Source organism: Lathyrus oleraceus, chromosome 4, assembly GCF_024323335.1.
Source record: "Lathyrus oleraceus cultivar Zhongwan6 chromosome 4, CAAS_Psat_ZW6_1.0, whole genome shotgun sequence".
Lineage (NCBI taxonomy): Eukaryota > Viridiplantae > Streptophyta > Magnoliopsida > Fabales > Fabaceae > Lathyrus > Lathyrus oleraceus.
Window position 1 is genome coordinate 52,686,695 of NC_066582.1, and position 10,339 is coordinate 52,697,033.

General features: G+C 36.2%; 2 protein-coding genes across 3 annotated transcripts; one reads left to right on the plus strand and one right to left on the minus strand.

Moving 5' to 3' along the window:
• The first annotated feature begins 1,517 nt into the window (after positions 1-1,517).
• Positions 1,518-4,231, plus strand: LOC127073239 (COBRA-like protein 7). The gene is made up of 2 exons (XM_051014372.1): positions 1,518-2,147; positions 2,507-4,231. Exons 1-2 carry the CDS (start codon positions 1,622-1,624, stop codon positions 3,925-3,927), a joined length of 1,947 nt encoding a protein of 648 aa, XP_050870329.1. The 5' UTR covers positions 1,518-1,621; the 3' UTR covers positions 3,928-4,231.
• A 659-nt stretch (positions 4,232-4,890) lies between these two features.
• LOC127073238 (two-component response regulator ARR2) lies at positions 4,891-8,912 on the minus strand. Of its 2 annotated transcripts, none has more exons than XM_051014371.1 (6): positions 8,493-8,912; positions 7,849-8,001; positions 7,371-7,751; positions 7,015-7,091; positions 5,703-6,878; positions 4,891-5,605 (listed from the first exon to the last, which is right to left on the minus strand). In XM_051014371.1, exons 1-6 carry the CDS (start codon positions 8,665-8,667, stop codon positions 5,537-5,539), a joined length of 2,031 nt encoding a protein of 676 aa, XP_050870328.1. In that variant the 5' UTR covers positions 8,668-8,912; the 3' UTR covers positions 4,891-5,536. The 2 variants fall into 2 exon arrangements, with proteins under 2 accessions (XP_050870328.1, XP_050870327.1); XM_051014370.1 differs by having other exon boundaries at positions 4,891-5,608.
• Positions 8,913-10,339: the final 1,427 nt, after the last annotated feature.

Genomic DNA, 10,339 nt, shown 5'->3' on the forward strand with positions numbered 1-10,339 from the left:
CAGATGACTTACACACCTGACACCTCAATATCAAACCCCCAACAACAATGTCAGACCGAATACACACAACCCCCTGTCCGTCAAACGTTCCGTTCAACCAACACACAAACATACAACCAAAACATTCCATACACCCAACCCCAATACCAAGAGCATACCCCATACCACCACCAACAAATTGATCATCAACCTGAGACCCAACATCGCTTCGCACCCATCCCATCACCCTACCAAAGTCGCCTAAGCCAGAACACCCAACGATCATTCAACACCAACCGCCCCTCCTCCTACCGTAGCCAAGAAGCCCAAACCTCACAAAACCAAAACATCCAACAACCTTATCTCTACCAAACACCCCAACAACCTTTCCAACCTTTCCTCGACGCATCGTTCACACTCATGTCTCCCTTCAACCGTCCCGGTCGCCCATCAATGAGTCAACCACATCCCAACTTCTCTGGCATGGGTCATGAGCTCAGCTACGACGGTACACCATCGATGCATACTGAAGACTATGCCGACTTGTCTGACTACCTCAACAGACCTTCTCCTGTAGTTGGTAGTGATGCTCCTGGGCCCTCAGATGCTCAAACACCGATACCGAATCATCAACGTGGGTTAGGGCCACGGGTTAGGATAGCTAGAGGATGTGGGACCGGAGGTCGGTTACGTGATCCCGGTCATCACCATTAGGTTTCTTTGTGTAAACGATAAATTTTATTAATATCAATTGGTCCTATATCAAATTTATCTATCACGTATACCATTTATGAAAAAAAATAGCATTTTAGGAGGAGTCTCCAATTGAATTGACGCCTTCCCTTAAACCCTACACAGGGACGTCAATTGGATTGGCTAGGACACCTGCCCTAGCCAATCCAATTGGCGCCTCCATTCAATTTTTAAGAGGAGTCTCCAATTCAATTGGCGACTCCTCCTAAAAATGGAATAGTTTGGGATTTTTTTTTAAATCAGAGGTATTTTGGGAATTTCCTTAAAAAAATGGATTATTTTCGTAAAAATTTCACACACACCAAAGGTGGAAAATGAAATTGCCAAAATAATTTGTTCATTAGGGCATCAGTAACCGATTAGAAGACATAAAAGCAAGTCAACAACAACTCAAAAGCTCCCTCCTCTTTCCGGCATCCAGCATTTCAAATTTCAAGCACAAATTTATAGAGCTGTTGAGGACCGTTTCAATAAAAGAAAAAAAAAGTTGATAACCAGAAACCATTAGTAATAAACAAAAAGCAAAGGCTTTTTCAATTCTTTACACAAAACCAACTTAAAAAGATCTTTAAAAAAGATTTTAAAAATAGAACGGCACGCAATCGCAACCCCAGCCAAACATGCCCTGTTCTCTGAATTAATCAATTAATCACACACGTTCTAAAATTACAGCTTCTTCTAAGCTGGACGACCCTTTCCATTTCTTAAACGCGTTTAACCATTATTCATTTACCTTTTAAAAAAATAAATCATTTCCTATCTCACTTTAATTAAAAAAACAAATACAAAATTTATTAAATAAATAAACAAAACACTATATATTTAGTTTTTCTCTCATTTTTCAAAATTCGAATTTCAAGCAAACGAATCCCAAACAGACACAACTACGATGATCTCGCAACTACGGAGTTACTACTGTCGTTTCAGCATCGTCGTTTTAGCGACAATCTTACTTTCAACGACGTCGTTTACCGATGCTCAAACCTGCAACGGCATACTCATCTCCTACTCCGCCGGAACCGGAGTACGTCTGCCGCCCAACGTCACCGATCCTAAGAAGCAACCGTACCGGTTCGAATCCACGTTGACCGTGCTCAACAACGGTCTCGATGAGCTCAAGTCATGGAAGGTCTTCGTTGGGTTTCAGCACGACGAGTTTTTGGTTTCTGCTTCCGATGCTGTCCTCGCTGACGGCACCACTCTCCCTGCCGCCGTCGGAAATGGTACTGTTTTCGCTGGATATCCAATGACCGATCTCAAGACTGCTGTTGAGACTGCTGGCGACTTGACTCAGATGCAGGCTCAGATCGACCTAGTTGGCACTGTCTTTGGGGTGAAGCCGCCTAATGTGCCTCTTCCCTCCTCCATCAACCTCGCTAATGATGGATTCATCTGCGGCAAAGCCATCGGTCAAGGTAGTTTCTTTTTCCTTTTTTGAGATTTTTTTTTGAAATTATTTGTCTAGGTTAAATTTTGGATTACAATTTGTATGATCTAAGATTTGATTAATTTGGGTATAGCTTAAGAAACCAACTTTTAACTTAATTGAAAGTAGTTTGACTTTGATCAAGGTTTTAAAATACCTATTGCGACCCTGATTGTAGTCGTCGTGGTATGAATTACTACAGGTGAATAATTGTATCGGTATCGGAACCTGTCAATACCGTTTTAGCGCAGCCGTTTTAGCTGTCACAACCCTTTTTGAAACCTTGGCTTTGATTTAGATATAGCTTATGTTATAAGTGCTTAATTAAGTTGTTTGTTTTTTTGTTAGGGAAGAATGGGACTAATGTGTGTTGCACAAGAGATCCAAAGTTCAAAACAAACATCACCACAGATGAGAAGTTTCTGCCTCGTCAAGATGGTGATCTTACTATTATGTATGATGTGATCAGATCTTATGATTCAAATTATTGGGCAGAGGTTGCTATTTCTAACCATAATTCTCTTGGAAGGCTTGATAATTGGAAGTTGAATTGGGATTGGATGAATGATGAGTTTATATTTGCGATGAAAGGTGCTTATCCGTCGGTTGTGGATGCTTCTGATTGTATTTTCGGTAAGCAAGGTACATTTTACAAGGATCTTGATTTTGCGACTGTTTTGAATTGTCAGAGGAGGCCGACTATTATTGATCTTCCTCCTACTAAGTTCAATGATACCGATCTTGGGAAAATTCCGTCTTGTTGTCGGAATGGTACTATATTGCCGCCGTCCATGGATCCTAGCAAGTCGGTTTCGAGATTCCAAATGCAAGTGTTCAAAATGCCGCCGGTGCTTAACCGATCCGAGCTTTCGCCGCCGCAGAACTGGAAGATTAGTGGTTCGCTTAATCCCGACTATAAATGCGGTCCTCCGATTCGTGTTAGCCCTACCGCGAATCCAGATCCAACAGGGTTGCCGTTAAACAAAACTGTAATGGCGAGTTGGCAGGTTGTGTGTAACATAACAACAGCCAAGGGAACATCAAGTAAATGCTGTGTCTCATTTTCAGCTTATTACAATGAATCAGTTATTCCATGCAAAACTTGTGCATGTGGATGCACCAAAAATGTGGGAAACACGTGTAGTACAACTGCACCTGCTATGTGGCTTCCCTCAGAAGCACTACTTGTTCCTTTCGATAACCGAACCGCCAAGGCTCGTGCGTGGGCGGCTCTGAAACATCTACCGATGCCAAAACCTATGCCTTGCAGTGATAACTGTGGCGTGAGCATAAACTGGCATTTACTTACAGATTACAATAAAGGATGGAGTGCAAGGGTCACACTTTTCAATTGGGGTGATACTAATTTTGCAGACTGGTTTGCTGCTGTGCAGATGGACAAAGCCACTGCCGGTTTTGAGAAAATGTATTCATTCAACGGAAGTGCCATTGAAATAAACGGTGTGAATAATACGATAATAATGCAAGGTTTGGAGGGGTTGAACTACCTTGTTGGAGAAACAGACGGAGCTGACCCTCAGAGAGATCCCAGGGTTCCTGGCAAACAACAGTCAGTAATGTCGTTCACAAAGAAAACTACTCCTGGAATCAGTGTCATTCACGGTGACGGGTTTCCCACGAAGGTGTTCTTCAACGGGGAGGAATGTTCTCTTCCTTCTGTGTTTCCAACCAGTAGTGCTTTCAGGAAGGAGTTTTCCTTTGCTACTTTGATGCTTCTACCATTGTTGTTAGCTGTCTTCATGTGGTAATAGTGGTTTCGTTAAGTTCGATTTTGGTGATTATGTGCTCGCTGCTGTCCTCAACAGGATTCGATTCACGGATCGAAGTTGTCACAGAAACAAAATGAGAAATCTTAGTGGACTGAGTCATGCTGTAACATCCATGCGTCTAGTTTTGGATTCTGTTGCAATCCTTATTCAACTTATATGATTCTTTCAAACGTTATTATGGTACAGAAGATTGTAGACCTGTGTTAGATGTTAGAAATATATTACTGTCTATTGAAAATTTTGTGTTAAATGTTATAATTAATTAATTTGTATGGGTTTTTAATTCTCATTGTCTTATTTTTTTCACTCTCATTTTTTATATTGCATCCTTTTATTCCAGAGAACAAATTTCACTTCAGTGGAAATGGGTCTTTGAAATTTCAGTTTGTTTTAAGTTTGTGAAAAAGTACTTCTGGAGATTTCAGTAACTTCAATGCAGAAGCAATTGTGGAAGTAGATAATAGCTCCAAGGATTAAAGTAGTTACTTAATTAAATAGAAAATTTGCAAGAAGATGATACATTATAGTACAAAATAATTTTTTCTTCAAATTTTATTTTGTTATTTGTTTACAATTAATAAAAAATATGGCTCAGAGACTAACAAATGATTTTTCATGAAAATTCTGAAATACTAAAAATCTTTTGTTTAGTAATATCCAAATGCATAACCAATTGTTACTACAAAAAGCTAACTAAAGTGTCACTGTTTAGTTCTCTTTTTGTCTTCTAGAAAGTGACACTATTTCATTCCTAACTGTTTGATTCCTTTTCATCAATAGGGTTGTTGTCAAATATTGTGTTCAAATGGCATACTTTATCCAAATAATAGCATGTGCATCATCACAGCATTTATAAAATCTTTCTATTAATCTAGATTCCTACAAAGAAGTTAAGTACTGATATATCCCTAATGCATGTTCATGATCACTTTATAGGACATGTAGCCATAACATAAAATCCCAAATAAGTACTAAACCATGTTCATGTACAAAGAATCCATAACATAATCAAAGAGCAGAATAGTAACAGATGAAACATTGAAGCACAAAACTACCGACCGACACGAACATAAAAATCCGGAAAAGAATAGTCAGAACAAATGTCTTGAACAACAAAATAAAAATATTTACACACTTACGACAGTCATTTACTTTGAAGAACATAAAATTTAAAGAGGAACAAAAGGAATTTTTTTTCATGATTTGTTATTGAAGTTAGAAGTACTCCTATGAGTTTGCAATTCTTCTTCCCTAACCCAAACATACTTCTTCAAGAACACCCTAAAATTAGAACATTGCTAGAAATGTTGCTATCAATAGCAGCAGTCAAAAATTGCACATGCCTTGTGCATTTTATGCAGTCGAGTTTTGTAGTCGATTCATCTTGATCAAGTACGAACCTCAAGACTAAAACCAATATAGTACACTACTCCCAGAAGTTTGAATATTTGACATCAACGAAATTCTTTTGTCTAGATAATTTAGACTCGGTTTGAAAATAGCTAATTGCAGAATGATAACATGCATATGTAACAGCAACTATTTACAGTTGTAATTGCAATCCAAAAGAACTGGCTGAGAGTCACTTCTAGACACGAATGTTGTCCAGAGAATATCCGTCAAAGTCAAACTCATTCTCGCCTTGTACAATGCCTTCCTGCTGCAACAAACACACAAAAATATTGATTTGTTTATAATGGAAAAATATACACAACTGTGAATGTTTCGGGTCAAACGAAAGAAGGATGACCAACCTGTTTCAGAAGTACACTCATAAGATCCTCCTGTCCGTAATGATCAGGGAAGAGATTAGTCTGGGAGCTCGCGTCTGGAACTATTTCAGACTTAATAACCCTTGTTGAATTTTCAACAAGGGGATTGAAATGTTGAACGCCATTTTGGAAATTACCTTGTTCCGAGCTTTCTCCTAGAGAAAAAGGAGATTTTCCAATCAAAGAGTTATCTCTGTTATGTCCATTTTGTGGCGTAGAAGAATAACCCTGATGCACTAAAACTGATGGCGAGACATCGATGTTACTATGTAGAGGATTTGCATGCTGCGAGGAATCATATGTCAGACCAGGGTTGGTCATCCCCCAATCCCGAGGCTTCTGATGGTTCAGTTCGTTAAAAATATCATAACTTGGAAATCCAGCTGATCCTTTAATACCCGAATTGACTTCGGCTTGAAATGTGCCTTTGTTTGTGATACTAGATATACCTGGAGTGCTTCCGAGAGGAAAATTAGTAACAGACATTTCAGTGCTTTGATTCATTGGAGAATTAAAAAACATAGAGCTCTGTGGAACAGAATTAAATGAAGGCCCTCTGCTGCTACTAGCAATGCCGTTTCTCCCTAAAAGACCGTCGGAAATACCATTTGATACAGTAGACTGCCCCAAGAGGTTCGGTAGTCTGGGAACTCGGGGACTGGTATTTTCACTTAGCATCTGACCTCTAGGTTGGGATTGTTGTGCCATCTGCATCAATAAGGGATTTCCCTGCGGAGAAGAACCAGGGACTCGCATATTCAAGTTGCCAAGGGATTGAGCTGCAGACTGGTGCAAATTGGCAAGCTGCTTTGGCTCCATGTTAGTTGGAACTCCGTGAAGAAGATTTGTCGGTTTATTATTGCTCAAAAGCTGTTGTTGCCCGTCTCCAAATCTCAACCTCGGGTTTTCAAAACTGAAAAGGTTTCTTTGATCCATTAGAGGCATAGGTAAACCTGATTTCACACCTGACCTACCAAGTCCTGCAGCTTGAAGAGTGGCTAAACTCTGTGCTGGGAGCTGGCCAGCAGCTGCAAGAGTTTGCAGATCCAGACCATTCATCGATGAAATAGTACCAAATGAAGCCTCTTGCGGACTGAGAAATGAGTTGTTCTGGTGCTGAGAAACTCCACTCAATCTTCGAAGATACAATCGATATTTCTGTAACAACAAAATAAAAACGAAAATGAATGTTATCTCCATTAAGTAATCGGCGTATATGACCACAACAAGACGTAGGGATATAAAATTTAACTTGAGTCGTTTCTGAAGTACATGGTGGATAACAGTATGATACCTGAAGGTGGCTAGCAACATTTTCTCGGGTGAGCCCGGGAACATTCATCAATTCCAGAATTTTTTTAGGAACAGCTTCTGCATACAGATATCAATTTGAATCAGGTAAGTCACAAAAACACCACAATACTTCAAAGCTAAGATATTCAAGCAAATCTTAGTTATCCATAAAATAATCTATTAGTTTAGTTTTAAAATTGAATCGCATAAATTGACAGTATGGAAAATTAAGATGTAGAATCCGAAGGATTATCCATCAAAAGTATTGAGAGGCATTGCCATGTCTCAGATAGATCTGCAAAGATGGAAAATGATTTTTTTTATCTTTGAAAGATTGCAGGTGAAGGATATACATACTGTCAATTCCTAGTTGATCGACAGCAGCCACAAACTGTTGATGGAGCTCGACAGACCAAACAACCCGAGGCTTCTTTAGTGTGGATGAGTCATCTCTATCATCACCGTCCTCTTCATCGTCCCTTCTCTTTCTCGAGCTTCTCCAATTACTTTCATTAGCAGAAGACGAATAATCAGCATCATCGGATGCCTTTGGATGCCGATCTCCTTCATCAGCACTACCCGATTGCTCTGAATCTTTCCAGTCATTCTTTTTCTTCCGAACCACATGTTGCCATATGTTCTTCAAAGCCTCCATACGAACCGGTTTAATTAGGTAATCACAAGCACCGTGTGTTACACCCTTCATAACAACATTCTTACCATCATCCGCGGACATCACTGTAATCATCATAGAAAACAATTTTGTCTCAAATCTCAATAACAATGCAGTCTAGTAACAGATCTAAGTTGCGAAAAATCAAACCGAAGTACTCACTAATAACCGGAAGGTCCATTTCCAATCCAATGTGTTCCAAGAGCTTGAATCCATCCATGTCTGGCATATGGACATCACTGATAACAATGTCAAATCCATTCTTGTTCTCCCTGAGTAACGAAAGTGCAGCTTCGGCTCGATTGCACTGTGTAACTGAAATGAACTCAAAAAAATTATTACTCAAAATCGATAATCAATTGAATCAAATGAATGATAACAATTAAGTTATGAGTCAAAAACAAATCTGAAAACCAGTAGTTCAAAATCAAAACCAGGTTTAAAAAAAGGGGAAAAGAAAATAAAAAACCTTGCTTCTCCAGCTACAAGATATTGATACAGTTCATTATATACGAAAACAGTTTCAAAGCAATTAAATTGGAAGAGACAAAAAAGTCTTGAAAAATTGTTGATTAGTGCTACTGTTCCATAAATCAGATTTTTGATTGATCAAAAAAAGTTCAACAGAAAAACCGATTCTTTGTATTTTGATTAAGGGCTTTTCAATTGAAGATAAAGTTGGGTTTTTTTTTATGGATTTTCAACTAATTAATCGTTGTAAGTTGTAACATAGCGAAATTCAAGAGAGAGTGAAAAAAAAATGAAAATTCAGTTAGAGAAATTCTCATTCAAACTCAAATCAATACCTTCGTAATAACACGAGCGCAGCATCTTCTCGAGGATTTTCAGACACGTGGGATCATCATCCACAACGAGAACTCGCAGACCCGCCGGAAACTGATCGGAACCTTCGCCGGATTTCATAGAAACAGTGGTAGTAGTACCCGCAGAAATGGATCCTTTGCCGTTAGTAAGATTCATAACTGAGAGATCCAAAAGAACAAACACAAACACAAACAAAACAAAACACAAACGTTGGTGCTCGTTCACATAGTTAATTTCATTTGAATTTCAATTTCAATTTGAATTTGAAGTTAGAGTGAAAGTGAAACAAAAGTAACTGAGGAAGCTCGCAAGTTCGCAACTCAAGAGAACGCAAGAATCGGAGAAGAAAGAAAGAGAAACTGAATTTTTGTGTCCGAAATTTTTTACATAAAATAATAAATATTGTTCTCCGACCTCAATGTTATGTCCCTCCTCGCCTTGTCACTGTTACATGCTGAATTAATTTATTGTCTATTTAATTAATTAATTTAATGCTCGTCAAAAAATAGAAAAATTAATTAATTAATAATAATTAAAGTTTTACTAATCCGTCTGATTCAGCAAGATCTTTTTTAATATAATATTTTTATTTTTATAAAATTATTAAAAAATTATTATTATTATTAAATATTTCAAAAAAATGATATAAAATTATGAGTGGATAAATTCAAATTTTATATTATTAAATAAATTTAATATTAAATTCAATTAAAATTACTCGGTTTCAGATATTATATATAAAAGAAATGAGATATTAATATATATTAATGCAGTATGTTTGTGAAGCTTTTGATATAATTATAATGTTTTATTAGAGTAATGATTGTTGAGTCATGTGTACTTTTTTTTTTAAGGGAGTGGTGTGTGGTTGTTAATTTGATAAATAGTTTAAGTTGTACGTTAAATAAATAAAAAAGAAAGTTGGGAGTTCTGAAATGAAAGAGTGGATCCAGCTCATTCATTGGAGGAAGGGACCCCTCTTCTATCCCCATCTTAAATCTACGTTCCGACACAACTCAAATATATGAAAATGTTTATATTATAGTAATATATCTTTAAAATATGTAAAACTTATAAAAGATAATGTGTTCAACATTGGGAGATAAAAAAGTTAAAATAAATAAAGAAATATTATTAAAGTATAAAATAAAAAAAATAAAGTTTAAATTGGATTATGTTTGGATTTAATTGAATTTGTACATCAACACCTAATTCTTTTTTTAAAATGTTGATATATAAATATAAAAATAATTTATTTATTTTATTACATCATTAAAAAATATAAAGAAATAATACCACCAAAGGTAAACCTGAATTAACAACACACACTCATTTATTTCAATTAATAAATAAGAGTTACTTCATTCACCCAACAAATAAAATATTTATCATCTTATAAACATAATTGATACATTCCATCTATATAATTAACAAATTGATAAATAATTCATTAATGAATACCATTGAAGTCCTTGAATTCATTTTTATTTAAAGATTTTTTTGATTTTTTTTATTAGGTGTAAATAGGCATGGAAGTTCAAGGTGGAAACCAGTTTTACTTTTCTCATATTCAAATTTGAATTTCAATTAAATACATGTTTTACATTTCAAATTCAAACGGAGATAACTAATTAAACTTAAAACTTATCCAAAATGAATTGTTCATTTCTGTAAATTTATTATTTATTTCAAACTTAATAAATATTAAATAATAAATTAAAATAATTTTGAAAAAATTTCAAATATATATATTTTAAATAATAAAGTCAAAATTAAAATATCAATATCATAAACAAACAATTAATATATTTAATTAATTTTTTTTCAT

Bases quoted from the DNA above. Each gene is read 5' to 3' on its own strand.
- LOC127073239 (XM_051014372.1), top strand. From the start codon at position 1,622: ATGATCTCGCAACTACGGAGTTACTACTGTCGTTTCAGCATCGTCGTT. The intron at 2,148-2,506 runs GTAGTTTCTTTT...TTTTTTTGTTAG, and splicing joins CGGCAAAGCCATCGGTCAAG to GGAAGAATGGGACTAATGTG.
- LOC127073238 (XM_051014370.1), bottom strand. From the start codon at position 8,667: ATGAATCTTACTAACGGCAAAGGATCCATTTCTGCGGGTACTACTACC. The intron at 7,752-7,848 runs GTGAGTACTTCG...TGATGATTACAG, and splicing joins AATGGACCTTCCGGTTATTA to TGATGTCCGCGGATGATGGT. The intron at 5,609-5,702 runs GTTGGTCATCCT...TGTTTGTTGCAG, and splicing joins TGAGTGTACTTCTGAAACAG to CAGGAAGGCATTGTACAAGG.